Source organism: Nannospalax galili, unplaced genomic scaffold, assembly GCF_000622305.1.
Source record: "Nannospalax galili isolate Female #2095 unplaced genomic scaffold, S.galili_v1.0 scaffold181, whole genome shotgun sequence".
Classification (NCBI taxonomy): domain Eukaryota; kingdom Metazoa; phylum Chordata; class Mammalia; order Rodentia; family Spalacidae; genus Nannospalax; species Nannospalax galili.
The window spans coordinates 67957-88229 of record NW_008344645.1 but is presented as its reverse complement, the minus strand read 5'-3'; the positions used below and the strand labels follow the sequence as shown (position 1 = coordinate 88229).

General features: G+C 41.4%; 2 protein-coding genes across 4 annotated transcripts in view; one reads left to right on the top strand and one right to left on the bottom strand.

Moving 5' to 3' along the window:
• Uchl3 (ubiquitin C-terminal hydrolase L3) overlaps positions 1-5490 on the bottom strand; it is a 52149-nt gene extending 46659 nt beyond the window's left edge. For all 3 annotated transcript variants that reach the window (XR_607544.3, XM_008840913.3, XM_008840914.3), the window contains exons 1-2: positions 5386-5490; positions 5282-5293 (exon numbers count right to left, since the gene is read on the bottom strand). Coding sequence is in view for 2 of the 3 variants with exons in the window: in XM_008840913.3 (XP_008839135.1) it covers positions 5282-5293; positions 5386-5427 (54 nt within the window). In the remaining variant the exon portion in view is untranslated. The remainder of the gene's footprint in view (positions 1-5281; positions 5294-5385) is intronic.
• Positions 5491-6282: 792 nt separating this feature from the next.
• Positions 6283-20273, top strand: part of LOC115071675 — a gene marked incomplete in the record, with an annotated part of 18601 nt that continues 4610 nt past the window's right edge. The window contains 3 exon segments of the mRNA XM_029567276.1: positions 6283-6399; positions 16414-16550; positions 16666-16894. Coding sequence (XP_029423136.1) covers positions 6283-6399; positions 16414-16550; positions 16666-16894 — 483 coding nt within the window.

Sequence of the window (20273 nt, the reverse complement as noted above, 5' to 3'; positions counted from 1 at the left end):
CCTTGGTTGATTTTTACATCCCACCAAGCTGACAATCAAAGTTAACAATCAAAGAGAAAGTCCTGAGGTGCTCCATAGAATGTGGAAGATGACCTAAGAAGGGAATTAGGAAAGTCAGAATTATCAGAAAGCAAAAACATAAAAGCACATTTCAAGAATGATGGGGATGGGTGTTTTCCAAATGCTAAGAGAACAAGAAATATACTGATAAAAAAGCAGCCAGCAGATGTGGCAGAAGGGCAGCATTAGTAACCCTGATAAAAGTAGCTACTACAAAATGGGGGTAGAAGCAAGTGAGAACTGAAAGAGAGAATTGGGAGGGGAGGGGAGGAGAGGAGAGGGGAGGGGACAGGAGGGTAGGGTACAGAAGTGGGGGGAGGGGGCAGCAACAGTGGGGCTGGGCGATTCTGGATCAAAGTTTACAATGCATGATACAGAAGAGTGGCAGAGCTGGAGGAGGAGGTAAGGAGGATGTTTGTTTCTTTGTTTCACAAAGATGAGATCCAGTAACTAGAGAGCTCTTGTATTTGATCCAGCAGATAGCCCTTTTCTCCCCTAATTTTAAACACTTATATTAAATAGAAGTCATGCTAACATTCACTTTGTTTCCTTTTGATATTATGCTAGAAAATGCTACCTGTTCAATAATATCACAATTGAGAATAATTCCAGGGGTGTTCCATATTTTTTTTTAAAAATCATTGGTTCGGGGCTGGAGAGATGGCACAGCGGTTAAGAACACTGACTGGTCTTGCAGAAGACCCAGGGTCGAATCCCAGCACCCACATGGCAGCTAACAACTGTCCACAACTCCAGTTCCAGGGGATCTGATTCTGTCATCTTCCTGATTCTGCCTCCCAAGTGCTGGGATTAAAGGCGTGCACCACCATGCCCAGAATTAAAAAATTTAAAATTTAATCCCAGCACTTGGGAGGCAGAGGCAGGCAGATCTTTGTGAGTTCGAGACCAGCCTGGTCTACATAGTGAGTTCCAGGACAGCTGGGGCTACAGGGAGACCCTATCTCAAAAAGACCAAAAAAAAAAAAAAAATTGGTTCTAAAATACAAAATATATATTGCCATGCTGTATACAAATCACATTAAAAAAGCACATGGGACAGGTGGCATGGCACATGCCTTAAATTCCAACAATAGGGAGGCAGAGGCAGATGGATCTTTAACTTTTGAGGACAGCCTAGTCTACATAGAGAGTTCCAGGCCAGTCAGGGTTACACAGAGAGACCCTGTCTTAAAACACAAAAGAAAACAAACAAAATCACATGGAAAATCTGGTGCATTCATAGATGATACGATTAACCATATCACAAACTACCCTTCTAAAAAGCTGTAATTCTTAATGCTTAATTATCTGGAACTTTCTATCAGCTACTTTTACCCATTCGAATATATATGTAAATAAAGTAGAGCTTAAATTCTTTTCTTTACTGATTTTATTTTCAGTCCAGTGTTCTAGTTTGCCTTCAATTGCTGTGACAAAGCATTCTGACCAATACCAACTTGGGGAAGAAAGGGCTTACATCTTCCCGTTCACAATTCATCAGGGAGCCCAAGTTAGGAACTCAGGGCAGGAGCCTGGAGGCAGGAGATGGAGCATAGATCATGGAGGAACGCTGCTTACTGGCTTGCTCCCCTGACCCCTCCCTGCTCAGCTTACTTTCTTATATAATACAAACAACCTGCCAAGGGTGGCACTGTCTACAGTGGGCTGGGCCCTCCCACATCACTCAAAAAATCAAGAAGATGCCCCACAGACATGGCCACAGGCCAGTCCAATGGAGGCAATTCCCCAGTTGAGGCTCTCTCTAATCAGGTATGTTAAGTTGACATCTAAAGCTATCAAGCACAGTCCAATCTACAGCATGATGAAATATTCTTGAAAGTAGTTGACACAATACTAAGCAATAAGAGAAATTACTGCTTACCACATATACTGAGACACATGGCTACTAGCTGATGTCTAGCAATTAATACTAATGTGTATACAATAGACATGACTATTCTTATGTAACACCAGGCATCATTATGGAATGAAACACTACTTGCTCAAACTAAGAGTCACTAAGACTTGTGAGTACTAGATAGTAACACAGTAAAATCAAGATCATGTACCTCTTATGATCCCATTAACTTAAAGAAAAAATTTGAAACAGTGCAGACGGGCCAGGTGTGGTGGTGACTGCCTGTAAACTTAGCATTACAAAAGCAAAGGACTCAGAAGAATGGTGTGAATTTGAGACCTGCCTGAGATTAATTCTCTAAATCACAAACCAGTTAATTATTTTGGACTCATTTTCTATCCTCAGTTCTGTACAGAACACACAAGCAACACAAACAGAAAAGGATAAATAAGCCTATTTGCAGAGAACACAAAAGTCTATACAGAAACCCACAAAGCATCTACAAGAAAAGGGAGTGGCGCATGGGAACTAATAAGTGAATTTGGCAAGGTGGAAGATGTCAACATATTTTTTTAAAACTACATTTCTGGGGGTTGGAGAGATGAATCACTGGGTAAGAGCACTGGCTACTCTTGCAGAGGACTTGGGTTCGGTTCCCAGCAATCATAGGATGGTTAACTCTGTAACTCTGGTTCCAGGGGATCCAATGCCCTCTTCTGGCCTCCACAAGGTACACTTACACATATGCAAGCAAAACACATGTATTTAAAATAAAAACACTAACAAAAAAAACCACCTAGATTTCAAGACAGGCATGGTGGCACATGCCTTTAAGACCAGCACTCATGAGGGATAAGCAGGTGGGTCTCTGTGAGAGTAAGGCCAGCCTAGTCTACAAAGCAAGTTCCAGTCCAGCTGTGCTACAGGGAGACCCTGAGTCAAAAAGATCAAAAAGAAAGAAACCCCAAAACCTAGATTTCTCTATATAGCAATAAACACTCAAAATGGTGTTTTACAAAACTCAAAATCATCAAGTATGTATATATCTAACAAAATATTTCTAAATGTCTAAGAGTTACATGCTAAAACTATAAAACACTGATGAAAGAAATCGAAGACTTAAGTAAATGATATATACCTCCTTCAGAGATTACAAGATTTAATCAAGGTATTTTCCTCAAACTACAGCTATCCACTTGTAGTCACCATGAAAATTGCAGGACTTTTTGCAAAAACTGACAAGGATTCTAAAATGCATGTAGAAAGCAAAGTGATTAGAACAGCCTGAAAAAATCTGAAAAAAAAAAGTTGGATTCATACTATTTGAAGACTTATAAAGCTACAATAATTAGGATGGTACTGGTAAAAAAAAATAGACAGGTCAACTGAACAAAAAGAGTCCACATATATGGCAAATTGATTATCAGTAAGGTGTAAAAATAATTTCGGATTATAGCTGAAATAAATATGCCTCTTTCCTATGCACAGAAATTGCAAATACTGTTTTCTTCTGCCTTAAGAGTTTTCTCTTAAATTTTTCATAGGGGTGAAAACACAAGAAAGTTGACATTCACAGGAAAAAGGTACCATAGTAACACAAATAATAAGCACTAGATTTTAAACTTCATACAATTTAGGTTACTAAGAAGACAAGAACTGAGAAAATAACAAAAGCACACAATAACCTATATAAGCAAGATGGCTCTGGGACTAAACGTGCTTGTTGCTAGGCCTCAGAACCTGAATTCAATCCCCAGGACCTACATGGTGGAAAGAGTGCTGACTCCTGAAAGTTGTTGTCCTCTGACCTCCACGTGTGTACCATCCACCCATCTACACACAAAACAAATAAATGTAACAAATTTTGTTATAAAAAAAAAAGATAAAGCCTGTGTATCTTATATAAGGAATTTGCTGCAAGCCTTGAAAAACCAAAAGGCATTAATTCTGTTGTATTTTGAGACATCTCACTATGTAGCCTAAGCTACCCTGGAAGTCAAAATCATCCTACCTCAACCTGAGATTTACAGACACGTCACCATATCTGTCCTCAAAATCCAATTTTTAAAATACATGATAAATCTTTATTCTTTAGTGATGAGAAGACTGAAAAAAAGGGAGAACATATCATATGGTAGACTAAGAGGCCATCAAAGGTGAAATAACTAGGAAGCTGGAGAAATGGCTCAGTGGTTAAATGCACTTGCAGAAGACCAAGGTTCTGTTCCCAGTATCCACAGGGTGGATCACAACCTGCTGTAAATCCAGTTCCAGAGGATCCCACACCCTCTTTCTGGACTCCAACGGCACGGCACACACATGGTGCACATACCTGCAGGCAAAACACTCATACACATGAAATGAAAATAAATCTTTTTTAAGAAGAACTATTGAAAATGAAAAAAGAAAAAAAAAGAAAAAAAAAAAAAAAAAAAAAAAGAAAAAAAAAGAAAAAAAAAAAAAAAAAAAAAAAGAAAAAAAAAGAAAAAAAAAAAAAAAAAAAAAAAGAAAAAAAAAGAAAAAAAAAAAAAAAAAAAAAAAGAAAAAAAAAGAAAAAAAAAAAAAAAAAAAAAAAGAAAAAAAAAGAAAAAAAAAAAAAAAAAAAAAAAGAAAAAAAAAGAAAAAAAAAAAAAAAAAAAAAAAAAAAAAAAAAAAAAAAAAAAACAGCACAAGACATACCTCGGCAAATAACTCGTGGCATTTTTCTTCTAATTCACCGGCAGGAGGATGCCCTCTCTTCCCACCCAATGCCTCAATCTCCAAAAACAAACTTTAAAGAGTTTCAGGTGGTGAAGAACAGTATGGTAGTATTTTAGCTGCGCTATGTGTGGAATAAAAAGCAACTCAAAGGTCCACTTTTAAGAGACTGGAGGAGAAAGGGGGCGTGGTAGGGAAGAGAAGCCACCAGATGGGGCAAGAGAAGATGACTGCAGGGTGATTTCACTGCAAAGGCGGTGGATGGCATTACAAGGACTGGGTGGGCAAGTTTACAAAGCTGGAAGTCGGGAAGTGTTGACAAATTAGTCACCTAGAAGGTACAAGGGTAGGGAAAATAAGGAACCGGTAACAGCAAGAAAACGAAGAGGAAGAGGGCCAGGAAGACCAGGAGAGAGCCATTCAGCCCTCAGCCCCGGGGCCCAGGCAGGGTGGTGTCCAGGACCCGCCTAGGGGCTGGGCATCTGCAGCATCTGCAGCGGCCAGGTGGTGACCGCCGGCCTGCGAGGGGCGCGCCCGCCATCCCGCAGCCGCACGCGGGGGCCCCAGGAAGGAGACCCGGGGATCCTGGGGGATGAGGAGGCAGTGGGGAGGCTGGGCGGGAAGACAGCACGGACTCCGCGGTCCGGGATACCACGCCGCACTCACCTGATTGGTGACCTGAAAGGAAACAGAAGAGGCTTTTAGAGATGCGCATGGCACTGGCAGCGGTCGCCCGGCTCGCTTGGCCCTCCGCACCCCCGGCCGCTCACCTCGGGGTTGGCCTCCAGCGGCAGCCAGCGCTGACCCTCCATGGTCGCTCCTCCGGCTGCTCTCCAGCTCTGACAGCCGCCGCGGCTTCCGCCCCCGCGCGGGCTGACCCGGGACCGTCCAATCACCGCCCCGGGGGGGGGAACCACGAGATCCACCCACCCCTCCGCGACCCCCTGTCCCCGCTGCAGAGACGCAGTCGAAGGGCTACATTTTAAACCAACATACAGGGGAAAAGTGAGAAATAGGAACCGTATTCTTATATCACTAGGAAAACAGAACCGAAATTCGCAGCGAACTCCCTCTCACACTTGGACTCTCCCTATCCGAGACCGGAGCCCGAGTTCTACGCATGCGCCTCAGGCTAGCTGGAGACCGCGTGCATGCTGCCGCCCTCCTTTTGAAGTGTTAAGCAGAGGCTGTAGGGGGCGCATCACGGATTCCTATGGCGGTGGAGGACCAGTTCCTAAGCAAGAGCTGGCAGCAAAGCCAGAGGTTCACTCCGTGGAATCATGGCCCTCTTGCTCCTTTGTGAGGATGCAGAAATGATGTGTGGGCCTTATTTGCTGTTTCAGAGTGGAAGAGATACTGACGATAGGCAGATAATTAAGACTGATTGATGACAGATTAGATGGTAGGTAGGTAGATGATAGATGCATGATGATAGATGACAGATAGATAGATAGATGATAGATAGATAGATAGATAGATAAGATAGATGATGATAGATATAGATAGATAGATAGATAGGTAGATAGATAGATAGATGATAGATAGATAGATAGATGGATGATAGATTACAGATAGATACATAAATACAAAGATATAGATGATAGATGATTGATTGATTGATAGATGATAGAGAGATGATAGATTAATTCAGTTCTGCTTGAGAAAAAATGTGGAATCCCTACGATGAACCTGCACTTAGAGAAACACAGCTAAAGGAGAAGGGAGTGTTCAGATTAGACAAAGTGGACTTCTGGACTGAACCCTTCAGAGACAATAGTGGAGAGGTAGAGAGGAGGGTACTCTGAAGATAAGAAAATGCATTATGGCTGCAGAACCTGCTGGAGCCTTGTTAGAGGTGACCCTAGAGAGAGAGGCAGGAGCAAGCCAGACCAAAAAAAAAAAAAAACCTCTAGGATTCATTCTGAAAACAGCAGCAGCAAACTGAAGGATTTTAAACAGCATTTTAAAATTATTTTATTTTATGTATATAAGTGTATCGCCTGCATGTAAGTGCACCTGTTTCATGCAATGCCTGAGGAGGTCAGAAGAGGGAAATGGAATTACAGAAGGTTTTTAGCCACCTTGTGGGCACTGGGAATCGAACCTGAGTCTTCTGCAAGAGTAGTCAGTGTTCTTAACCACTGAGCCATCTCTCCAGCCCTTTAAGTAGCACTTTTAATGTCCTTTTCCATCAAACTAAATTACAGGATGCCCAATATAATGAATTCTCCTCCTCCTCCCCACCTCTCTCCCTCTTCCTCCTCCTTCTTCTACCTGTTGTTCCTAGGTCTTCACTGGCTGATGCATGGTAGATTCTCAAAAACGATTTAAAGGATGCTGCTGGAGAGAGAGCTCAGTGGTAGAGCCCTTGTCTAGCATACATGAGACCCTGGATTCCACCTCAGCAACACACACACACACACACACACACACACACACACACACACTGAATGAAAGGCATGATCAGATACACAGAAATACCATTTGTCAATAATGTGAGAAAACTCCAAAAGAGAAATACTGACACAATTAAGGTATAGTCATAGAAATGGAGACATAGATACAGCTAACAAAGATACAAAGATATTATTTAAGGGGTTATCTTTTGATATTACAAATCAACAATCATGACACTAGAAATTTGACCTGACACATACTACTCTGTATTGAAGAGAAGGAATTCAGGGAGAGGGTAGTTAGGGAGTGGAGGAAATAATAAGTCTCCCACCCATGTCCTTGCTACTAATCCTACACCTTGCTGGCTTTTTCAGTTCCTTGACTCTTTAACCTGATGGCTTGCTATGATACCTGCCCAATTTTGTGAGTTGGCAAATCTGGCAATGCCTGGTTCATGATTGGCAGCAGTAATTGTATAATCCCTTGAGCTGCTTGCTAGGTTCTCAGTCTCTGCTAGACCCCTTGGGCATACCAGGGAGGAATTTTCAGACAACTTCTTGTCAAGAATGGCCTTGCTCCAGATCCCTGACATTCTATAGTATGCCTCTACTGTTCCATCTTGGCTAATTCTCCACACAACATCTGCCTTATCTGCCTGATGTGAAATTTCCTTTCTCGGGGAGATGTAAATATAAACAACATCCGACTCCCTCCTCATAAGATCCCAGCAGCAAATCAGAGAATGATTCCACCTTAGTTCACTCTGGGAAATCAATGAGGTTTGGGGGTTTGCTTTAAAAGCATGGAGGAGGAGTTACTGACAGGAGTATAAGTGATCCCAAAGCAACCACACTAGAAAGTCTTCACCCAGCATGGATGATGACCTCCCCATAGTCATATAGATGGAACTTCTCTTCAATTAACCTCTCCCAGTCTATATAATCTAGCACCCCCTGAGATCCCAAGGCAGAATTGCATGCGAATGGATGGGAGGAACCACTGGAATCTCATGTAAGGATCCAATGACCATCTCCATCCCCTCCACCTATGAGGAATGTCAGTAGTTAAGCCTGATTATGATGAACTCTTGCAAGCAAATACAACTGACCTGATGAGATGGCAGCTCTTTTGCTCAGAGGACCGAGTTCTATAACACCGTCAATAGACAACTTAAACAGCATTGAATCTCTGAGACCTGGGGCTAAATATCAAGGTAACTTTTATCCCAGCAGGGATTTGCTTGTGCGGGGACCCTCTCAAGTTGATATTCTAGCATTCCACTCAAATGTGCTACATCTGTCTTCCAGAGTGTGGCATACACTGTTTCCAAAGCCAAAGAGGCCCACTGAGCCTTCTGTCTCCTATTAGTACATATTGCAAGGTGCAGTAATGTGTTTTTTAGAGAGGTTGTCCTAGCACTCCCACAGAATTTTAGACCCCTGAAAACCTTACAAATGTATCAGGTCTCTAATCTCTGTACAACTTAACTTCCAGAATTTGACATGTATATACCTCCATTGTATGTAGAGCAGTAATCCTCATACTTGAGTATGCATACAAACATCTGGGGAATCTGAAATACAGATTTTGATTTGTTAAGTCTAAGGTGGGGCCCAATATTTGACACCACTGGTCCCAATGCTATAATCCTCCCTCAATTTACATTATTTTCCATATGACTTTGGACTTTTTTTTCATTAGGGGACAAACTTCTGTCCATACTCATTATTCATTGATTCTGGATTTTGAATTTTTCTTCTTGATTGCTAAAATGTATTTATAACTGCAAAATTAACACTTGCAGAGTATTTTTCAGTCATTCACAGACATGCACAGAATGACACTGGTACATGCCTGTAATCCCAGCACTTGAGAAGTTATGGTAGGAGAATCACCATGAGGATTGTGAACTTGAAGCCAGCCTGGGCTACACAGTGAGTTCCAGGGTAGCCTTGGCTACAAAGTGGAAACACTACCTAAGGAAAAAAAAGGGAAGAAGGAAAGACAAAACATGAAAGAAGAATGAGAGTTGTGTTCATTTCTCTAGCAATCCATATTATCTTTACTAAAACAATGTTTTTTTGTCTCTTTGAGACAGGGTCTCCCTGTAGTCCAAGCTGGCCTGAACTCACTGTGTAGACCAGGCTGGCCTTGAATTCACAGCGATCCGCCATGCCCGGCTTACTAAAACAATTTTAAAAGCCACTCTTCATACCTATTTCCACAACTGACAGCTTTTTGTTATGCCAAGTCACAATATAATTTTTTAAAAGACACTGTCCATGGCAATTAAATATAGTAAACACAGAACCTGTGATACCTGTAACTCAATTGAAATATTGAAGAGCAAGGACCAAGTTCATGCTTGCTTCTAGGAAAACAACTGAGTCACAACTGTTGCTTGGGTAGCTCTCACTGAAATAACTTATCTGATGCAGCATGCAAGAAAAATTTTGATATTTTAAATATAGAATAAAAAGTTGCAAGAATTGATGAAATAGTTGGGTGCAGTGGCATACACCTGTAACCCAGCTCTCAGAGGGTGAGGCAAGAGAATTTCTAGTTTGAGAGCAGCCTGATCCACATGTAGAATTAATTCTGTCTCAGAGGATAAAAAGAATTGATGAAATTCAGTATTTGTTCAATGTCTGATTTAAGTTTGTCATAGGAGTTATAATTCACCCAGGGAATCTTCCAGATTCAGGTATTACTCAACCATCCAAGGGGATCAATGTCTTCATTTACCTGTAGCCCATTCATGGCACACACCACCTTGACTATTCGTTCTCTTATTTATCTTAATAGGAAAATGCCTCCATTGTCATTCTGTTGCATCTGTATGCACCCTGTCATCTGCCTTAATCCTGTATTATTTTGCCAAACTGCCATCCTAAACATAGCCTGGCAAGTAAAAACATGCCGAAGCCTTACATAATTTGGCAACATCTGTCTTCAGTATGAGATAATAATTCTCAACACTTGATCACAAATCATAGCTATAAACAATCTAGCTGTGTTTCCATAGCCACACAATTCACCTTTGTAGATCACACTTTTAAGAGACTCTAGGACAACACAGTAGACACAGTGCTTGCTGTACATGCATGAAGACCCAAGGCCACATCCCCAGCACACATGTAAAAAGCTTGGTGTGGTTATGTGTGTCTATAATCCCAGTGCTGAAAGGCAGAAATCGGAGGATCTGTGGAGCTTGCTGGCTAGCTAGTCTTGTCAAACGGGTGCACTCTAGGTTCAGTAAGAGACTCTGCCTCTAAAGAAAAAGGAGAGAACAATAGAGGAGGATACCAGCATCAACCTCCAAAACACACACATACACACACACACACACACACACACACAGACACACACCAACACACACCATACATGAATGAAAGGAAAGAAAAAAGAGAGCAAGAAAGACTATGGAAGTTCTCTCTCTTAATATTTTATTTTTTTAATTTTATGTGTATGAGTGTATTGCCTGCATGTATGTGAGTACACCCGTGTCATGCAATGCCGAGGAAGTCCGAAGAGGGCTTTGATTCCCCCGGAACTGGAGCTAAGGACAGTTCATAGCTACCATGTGGGTGCTGGGAATCGAACCCAGGTTGTCCGCAAGAGCAGTCAGTCCTCTTAACCACTGAGCCATCTCTCCAGCCCCTGGAAGTTCTCTTTAGCCAAAGGTTGATAACTGTGATGGCTGGATTTAATTCTCAGTTTGACACAATCTGGAATCACCTGTGAGGCAGGCCTCTAGTGTTGTCTGTGGGGGATTATCTTAAGTACCGTAACTGAGGTGAGAAGACTCACCCACTATGGGTGTCACCTTTGCCTAGACCAGGGATTTTGTGTAAGAGTGGAGAAAGTGAGCCATTCGCTAACATACATCAATTCGTTCTTGTTGAATACAGATGCAATGTGACTAGTTGTCTCAAGGTCCTGACTCCATCACTCCCTGCAATGGTGGACTGCAACCTGGAATTTTGAACTAAAATAAACCCTTCCTCCCCTAAGTTGCTTTTGTGTATTTATCATAGCAACAGGAATGAAACAACTATATCTTGCAGTTTTCCTGTAAATGGTTGAATAGGCCAGGTGAAATTTCTGTGTTTCTAATATAGTTTGCTTTGTAGGCTTGGTTGTCTTCTATATGTAAGTCAGATTTGGTCCAAAGGCTAAGAATTTTAAAGCCTTCATTAATCTGTAAAATTCTTATGATGCTAGGAGTAGCAGACATGCCTTGCCCCAGGCATGGGACCTTTGCTTATGATGTGCATTGATTACTAACACACACACATGCACGAACACACCCATATTCATCAATATCCTGGAATGAAAAATAATATTCAATCATCAGGAAGCACTGAGTTTGGAATCCCTCCAGAGGTCTCTGAAATTGGAACACTGACTGTAAATTAAACCATATCATTTCAAGTTTTACCTGGGAACTGGGTGATGTTGTTAAACATTCCTGAACTTTAGTTTCCTTGTGTTTAAAGTAGACAACTTGCAGACTTTGGAGGTTTGAGTATCATGATGATGATTAGAACAGCTAGTGTTGATACTGTACCTGTGGTGTCCAGGAACTTTGTCACATGCTTTACATATATGATCTTCTTTACACTTTGATAAAACTTTGTGAGAAAATATTAATAGCTCTATTTTTATAGCCAAGTAAGCTCACACCCAGGAAAGCTAACTTAAGTCACATAGCTGATTGGTGGAAAAGAGACCCAAATGTAGGTGTAAGTGGTTGTAGACCTCCTAGTACTTCCATAATATAGGGTGCTGTATTAGTTTCTTACTGTCTCTGTAACCAAATTTGGCAAATTTAATGGTTTTGGTTTTTTTTATTGTGTTTGTATGTAAACCTGTGTGCATGTACGTGCGGCTGTCAGAGGTCCATATCAGATATCTTTCTCAATCACTCTCCACCTTATTTTTGAGACAAAGTCTCTTACTGAACCCAGAGCTTGCTGATTTGAGTAGACTTACTGGTAGGCCAATACACTTCTGGGATCTTCTTGTCTTTGCCTCATAGTTCTGGGATTTCAGGTCTGCTCCATGGTACTTGGCTTTTCTACATGGGTAGTGGGGCCCAAACTCAGGGCCTCATTTGCTTATGTGACAAGGACTTTACCAGGTGAACCAACACCCTTATCCATAACTTTAGTGGTTTAAAACAACAAGAATTTATGATTTTATAATCTGAAGCTCAGAGTTCTGAAATAGTTATGGTTGGATTACAAAATATCCAGAGGGCTGTGTTCCTGGAAGCGACGTGAAAGAACCATTTTCCCCCCATTCCTACTTCTGGAGACTCCTAGCATTCTTTGCCTCTTAGTTACTTTCTAGCTACAAAACCAGCAAAGCTAGGCAAGTCTTTCTCACAGTTTTACTCTGACAAATTCTGTCTATGACTGTAAGTCATCGCTTTGTCTTCCACTATGCAGGACACTTGTTATCACATTACTCTCCCCAGAGTAATCCAGAGATATCTGATGAGCATCTGATTCACAGCTTTAATTCCCATATGCCATGAAACACAACTTATTCGTAGATTCTGGGGATTAGGAAGTAGACCTTTTTGGAGGACCATTATTCTTCCTCCTGTATACAAGGATAATGCAGAATAGTAAGATATAATGTAGTAAATATGTTCAGTGGACTTTCAGTATTTTAGTTTCCTTAGCATCTTTTCATCTAAGCTGGATTGCATCATTCTCACCTCTCTCTCTCTCCTGCTGGCTATGTTTTTCATCCCTGATGCTGATAGCAACTTTACTAATCACATAGTTATACCCATTATAGACGCAACAGGCAACACAGAGCAGACAGTGATACATCATCACCGAGTATCACTCTAATAGGTATGTCACCCAAGTAGGTTAATCAGGCTTTCTTTAAGAATTGAGATTGAAGGTCAGCTTCCTCTTTCCCCTTGGAATATGAGCCATATGGTTGTGACTCTAAAGATGCTGGTCATCACGTGTCTATGTATGCATCCTCTTCCTCTGACAACATATGGAGAAGCAAAAGAAAATGGAGCCAAGGAAAAAGCTGGAAGCCTGACCAGAGCTGAAAAGGGGAGATTGGGCTCTTTTGCTATGCAAATCTAGAAATTCTGTTGGCACTGCAGTGTATTCCACTCTTAGGTTTCAGAGGTCACTGCTGTGAGACAATAATTTCTGCTATTTTGCTTAGGCTAGCATGAGCTGAATTTGCATCACTGGACATTAAAAAATCCTTAGAATAAATGCTTCCATTGAAATGTCTCAATTTTTGCTTTTTTTCATTGTACTATATAACACTCATGACATCAAGAGTTTCTGCCATAGCGCTGGGGATTTTCTTAACTCTATTAATAAAAGTTGTATTTTTAAGATATTCTTTATTATTATTGTGTGTGTATGTTGTATATGAGTGCCATGGGAAGAGCATGTGTGCTTATGGTAGTCAGTTCTCTTCTCCCATCACTTGGACCCTGGAGATTGAACTCAAGTCATAGTCAGGCTTCGTGGCAAGTACTTTTACACACTGAGCCATCTCACCAGCCCCAAATCTGTATTTTATCAGAGTGAGTCTTGTGTAAGTTCTAATATCTTGTAAGAAGTAGGTCTGATAAGTGAAGTTTACCATGTATTTGTCTTAACTTAGAAATTAGATTCCTAAAAAACAGGGCTTCAAATGGACTTTATTAGGAGATTTATAGGTTCATGGTCATAGCCAGCCATGATGAGGTTGTGAAGCAGGAGAGCATTGAGAGAGCATCATACCATCAGCAGCACTATGGGGTCTGAAAGAAAGAGCCTGCATTTCCGGTAGAACAAAGGGAATTTCTGACCCTTACAGGTTTGTTTGTTTGAGGTGAGGGTGACACCATACCACTTGACCTAGCATGGCCTAGCCTATGTGCCAAGAATCACAAATCAGGAAAGCAAAAGATAAAAGTAAATTCATAATTCAAGTTTTCTTAAGTTTTCTCACAGTTGTGAGGGGGAGGGAGAGAACTTCAAGGCCAACATACAACAATTTCTTATCAGCTCTCTGTCCTAAGAGAGAGACAAGCTGCAAGGGTGTGTGGCCTGATCTGGGGGAGAGAGAGGCAGCTAAAGTCTGTGATCTACCAGAATCTCTGAATCAACAGATTTTTAGAAAGAGGGACAGATGTTGAATAATATTGATCAAAAATATTATTTAAAAGAATGCTTAAAAACTAGAGCAAGCTAAAATATTAACTTCTGAAATATATTTTCAGCTTTGGAATATTTTTACAAACTTCAGGTGTGCGTGTGTGTGTGTGTGTGTGTGTGTGTGTGTGTGTGTGTGCCCCCTTCCCCTCCCAGATTAAATCTGATGGCAGCCAGAAACTAAAGAGAAAAAAAAATCTGACATTTAGAGTTGGTGAGTTGATAGACTGGATGTACAATACTGTTCTATCTTTTCACCTGATTTCCATAGGAAACAAACCATTTAATTCATTCAGGGACTATGTTTACAAGCTAATTAGAACTTTTAACTGGGTCCAATAATACTGAGTCAGAGACATTTTGGGGGACTTATATTTTGAGTACAGCTGGATAGGCATAGCTTTGGGTATTTGTTTTATATATATCAGCTAATATAATTCTCCAACAATTATATGAGACATGTTTTTATGGTAGGCAGAATTCTAGAGATGCCCAGCCTGTATTATTCAATGAAACCATAACCTAGGTACTTGTCTGAAATTGTAATTACATTCATGTGCCTTAAAACCTAATGGGGTTATCTAGATCATTTCGCTGTGCTTAATTTAACCATTTGATTCCTTGAAAGCAGAGAATTTGGGGGTGTTGACAGAAAGTTGTAGTAAAAGGCAGAAGAGAAATTATGCTGGAGAGTGAGAAAACATATGGGGGTGTGTGTCCTGCTATTGCTTTGTTTTGAAGAATGAGGCAAGAATACAAAGTAGGGTATATGAATGGTATCTAAAAGCTGAAAATTCCAATCTAAAATCAGCAAGAAACAAAGAACTGAAACCAAGAACTTGAATGAGTTTGAAAGAGATTCTGCCCAAGACCCTTTAAGGAGGACAATCCACTGTCATACCTCATCAGTGTAGGCCTAGATTAGGGACTAAAGAGAACTGGAGCCCTCGATTGGATTTTGGTTGTGGGTGGGATAGGTAATAATTCTTGAGAATATTGTTCGACTCAGGTGTGTATGGTGGTTCACGCCTATAATGCCAGCACTCTGGAGGTTGAGGCAGAACTTCTGAGAGTTAGAAGCCAGCATGGCCTGCATAGTGAATAGATTACAGAGCGAGATCCTGTTTTTTGTACTCTTGTCCCTGTTGCCCCAGCTGGCCTGGAACTCACTATGTAGACCAGGCTGGCCTCAAACTCACAGAGATCCACCTGCCTCTGCCTCCCAGGTGCTAGGATTAAAGGCGTGCGCCACCACACCCTGAGAGACCCTGTTTTTAAAAAACAAAAACAAAAACAAAAATCAGAATAAACACCTAGGATATGTTGTTTGGTTTATGTATCAGATAATGTCTTTTCATCAACATTGTATTTCCAGAATTGTGGTTATTTAGAAGTTTTCTTGGGAGCTCAAGAGATGGCTCAGCAGTTAAGAGCATTGGCTGCTCTTAAAAAGGACTGGGGTTTGATTCCCAGCACCCATATGGTGGCTTAGCAACCATGGTAACTCCAGTTCCAACTCCTTTTCTGACCTCCCCGGGCACTGACAACAGGACAGGACATGACAGGAATGCGCCAACCTACATGCAAGCCATACGCTCATACACATAAAATAAAAAGTAAATAAAAAATTAAAAATTATCATCTATCTATCCATCCATCCATCCATCCATCCATCAATCATCTAGTCTTTTTTAGACATGGTCTCCCTGTAGCCCTGGCTGGCCTGGAACTCACTATGTAGACCAGACTGGCTTTGAACTCACAGAGATCTGCCTGCCTCTGCCTTCGTAGTGCTGTAACAAAAGGCATGTGCTACCACACCTGGCTAAATAAAGTATTTTTTAAAAAGAAGTTTTCTCAAGAGATACATGTTCCAGTATTTAGCGACGAAATATTCCTCATTATTATGTATGTAGACAGAGATAAAGCAAATGTGTAAAGCAGTGCAGTTGGTAAATCTAGATGAAGGGTATAGAAATGTTCATTGAACTATTTTTTGCAGCTTTTCTGAAAGACTTTGCAAGTGTTTCTTAACAAAATTTGATAGGGAAGTAAAAATCAGCGTGTATATTCTGTACTGAAAGCATTTGGGGTAAATATGAGATAAAGCGGGTTGAGCTGCTGTAATTAGGTTGAAATCTGGAGTAGAACAGTGACAGTGGAAATTTAAAAAAAAGAATTTCATTCTCTGCTACAGCTTTCCGTTTTAAGGAGCCTTGCGGGTTCACGCGTTTGCGCAGCGCCTACACGCCAGGCTTCGGCTGGAAGAGTCCACTTCTAGCCCAAAGCGCAGGAGGCGACGTCCTAGATGGAATTAGACCTTCTCTTCGCAAGGCATCCTCCCTACCGTCAGCCTTTCTGCTTACATAAATTCCTCTTTTTCTAAGTAGCTCTTGAAAAGTGATGTTGAATTAGGACAAAAACAGAGTTACAGGAAAAATGTCTTTTCCTGTCTTTCCCTAGGGTTCGCAGCGTCGTCTGGGCTGGGAGCGGAAGCGGAAGTGTTGGCCCGGCTGTCCCCAGCGCCAGGCCTAGGTTTTGGCCATGGAGGTGTCTCCGTCCAGTGATCCCGTGCTGGACGCTAAATCCGAGGTCAGTACTGGCCCGGAAGAAAAGGGGCAGTGGGCCGTGGAGCAGGAAAAGGGCTTTCTGTAAGTTGTGTTTTCTGCTTCCGTTTCAGGTCACCAACCAGGTGAGTGCCGGCCCTGCCCCGTCCCCAGCTGCCGCCTCCGAGCCTAGGGATGCTGCGGGATGGTGCGGGTGCATCGGCCTTCTGCCTACCTGGCCTACTGCAGCCCACTGAGTGCAGACCAAGTATTGCTATTCCTTAATTAGGTGATCTTTATTTGAAAGCAGGAATACAGTGTTTTAAAACGAGATACTTATATGAGAAATTGCTTAAATAGTGCCTCAAATATTGTTTGCTCTTTTTGTTGTTTTGTTTTGTTACTTTTGTTTTCGCGACAGGGTCTCACAGGCAGCCCTGACTGGCCTAGTATTGCTATATAGACCCGGCCGACCTGGAACTTACAGAGATTCTCCCGCTTCTGCCTCCCTCTCCCCAGAGCTAAAGGCATGCCCTATTAAGTCCTGCCTACAGTTCTTGCTCTTCAGGGAAGTTTTTTTTTTTTAATGCTGTTATTTGTTTTTGGTCTTTTTGAGACAGGGTCTCCCTGTAGCCCTAGTTGGCCTGGAACTCACTATGTAGACCAGGCTGGCCTTGAACTCACAGAGATCCACCTGCCTCTGTCTCCAGACTAAAGGCATGGGCCACCACACCCGGTTTAAGGAAGTTGTTCTGTAGTTGGAATAATTTTCAACCTTCCAGAGCACGTATTTTAGTTAGGAATAACAAATTTGACTTTTTAAATGTACACTTTAACAAAAAAGTGAAAAGACTAGAGTATTTTAGGTTAGGAGTTACCTACATTCATATAAAATATAAGAAAGTGCTGAAGTTCATATGTTGTTTGAGACAGGGTCTCCCTTTAGCCCCGGCTGGCCTGGATCTCACTATCTAGACCAGAGGGGCCTTGAACTCACAGAGAATACAAGGACTGAGAGAAGTATCCATTGACTGTTATTCATCATTTGTTTCCAAATGATTTTTTTTAAAAATTTGAGGCAGGATCTCATAATCTGTTGAGGCTGGCCTTGAACTCGTGATCCTGCAACCTCAACAGTCTGAAGTAGCTGGGATTAGAAATTGTTGCTTTGAGGATTCCTGAAACGGAGGGGAATTCTGAGATACTAATAAACCCTCTTTTCTTAACATTACATGAGTTTGTTTTTATTTCAATCTCATAAATCATTTTTCCATTCACTTTTATTACATTATGTGTCATTTTTGTTGTCTGAGACAGGGTCTCCCTGTAGCCACAGCTGGCCTGGAACTCACTATCTAGACCCGATGGGCCTTGAATTCACAGAGAGATCCGCCTGCTTCTCCCTCCAAGTGCTGGGATTAAAGGCATGTGCTACCATGCCTACATTATGTGGTTTAACAAAGGTACTCTGAAACTGAATTGTAGTAGATTATACAGTTTTTGGTTTTGGTGTTGTTTTTTTTGAGACAGAGTCTCCCTGTAGCCCCAGCTGTCCTGGAACTCACCCTGTAGACCAGGCTGGCCTTGATGAGATCCGCCTGCCTTTGCCTCCCAAGTGCTGGGATCAAAGGTGTGCTCCACCATGCCTGGCTAGTTTTTTTTTTTTTTAATGGAACCTTTAACCCTTTAAAAAACACATATTCTTCCCAGCTCTAGAGGTCAGAAGTATACAACTAGTCCTACAAGGGCCAAGATCAAGGAAGGTATTGGTATGGTTGTGTTCCTTCTGGAGACAGGAGGGACAGGCATATTTCTATCATTTTGTATTCTTAGATCCTGCCTCATTTTTTGATTTGTGCCTATACTTTCATCTTGAAAGGACATCATTCTAACTCCTGCTTCTTTTTAAGAAATATTTTATTATTTTTTATTTTATGTGTATGAGTGTATTGTTTGCATGTAGGTAGATGCGCCTGTGTCATGCAGTGACTGAAGAGGTCGAAAGAAGAGGGCGTTAGATTCCCTGGAACTGGAGTTATGGAGTTGTTAGCCATTATGTAGGTGCTGGGAATTGAACTCTGGTCCTCTGCAGGAACAGCAAGTGCTCTTAACTGCTGAGCCATTTCTCCAGCCTCCCCTGCTTCCTCTGCTGACTTGTGTACCTTCTGTGAAGACCCTGTGATTACACTGGGATCATATCCAGGAAAATCCAGTCTAAGATCCTTAAGTTTGTTTTGTCTTTACAGTCTGCTTTGTCACACGAGGTAGCATATTTACTGGACTGTGTCATTAGGACATGGACACGATTGGGTGACCATTCAGTGTGCTGTATATCCCTTCTGTACAGTCATATGATTATATGCACAGGAAAGGCCAAGATCATTTAAAACAGATTATTAGTATTAATCATGAGTTTAGGAGATGATTCAATTGTTTTTGCATAGTTTAGACACAGTGAGTTGAAAAATATAATTTCAAACAAGTTTCGTAGCATTAAGAAATAAATTATATAGTATGATGCAAGTAAATTTAACAAGCTGGGTGTGGTAGTGAATGCTTAGAATCCCAGAACTTGGGAGGCTGAGGTAGGATCACCACAATTTTGCGGCTGGTCTGAACTCCATAGGAAATTTTTGTCTCAAAACAAAATGACAAAAACTTAGCCAGGTGGGGTGGCGCACGCCTATAATCCCAGCACTTGGGAGGCAGAGGCAGAGGCAGGCAGATCTCTGTGAGTTCAAGGCCAGCGTGGTCTACATAGTGAGTTCCAGGACAGCTGGGGCTACAGGGAGACCCTGTCTCAAAAAGACCAAAAAAGAAAAAAAAAAAAAAACCAACTAATGAGATGTTTCACACGTTTATAAAGAAAATTACAGGGTTGGTGAGGTGGCTCAGCAGGTAAAGGCTTAGTGCCAAGCCTAATGACCTGAGTTCAGTCCCCACATGGTAGAATGAAAGAACCAATTCCTGCAAGTTGCCCTCTGACCTCTACATACATGTGTGTGCACACACACAAATGTAAGGTACATATTTTTAATGTTTATAAAGAAAATTACAGGGTTGGTGAGGTGGCTCAGCAGGTAAAGGCTCTTAGTGCCAAGCCTAATGACCTGAGTTCAGTCCCCACATAGTAGAATGAAAGAACCAATTCCTGCAAGTTGCCCTCTGACCTCTGCATGCATGCCATGGCATGTGAGTCCACACAAATACACATAATAAATAAATAGATAGATAATAAATAAAAATTTAAATACATAGGCAAAATGCTTGAGTTGAAAATTATTTCTTAGCTTTAACACCAATGACATAGGCAGCACCAACAAAAATTAGACTTCATGAAAATTAACAAATTATGTACATCAAAAGACAGTATCAAAGCCAGGAGTGACACATACACCTGTAATCCCAGTACTCAGGAAGTTAAGAGAGGAGGACCGCACATTCCAAGCCAACCTGGGCTACAGAGTATAATCTTGTCTCAAAAAAAAAAAAAAAAAAAAAAAATTGGGCATGGAGTACATGCAA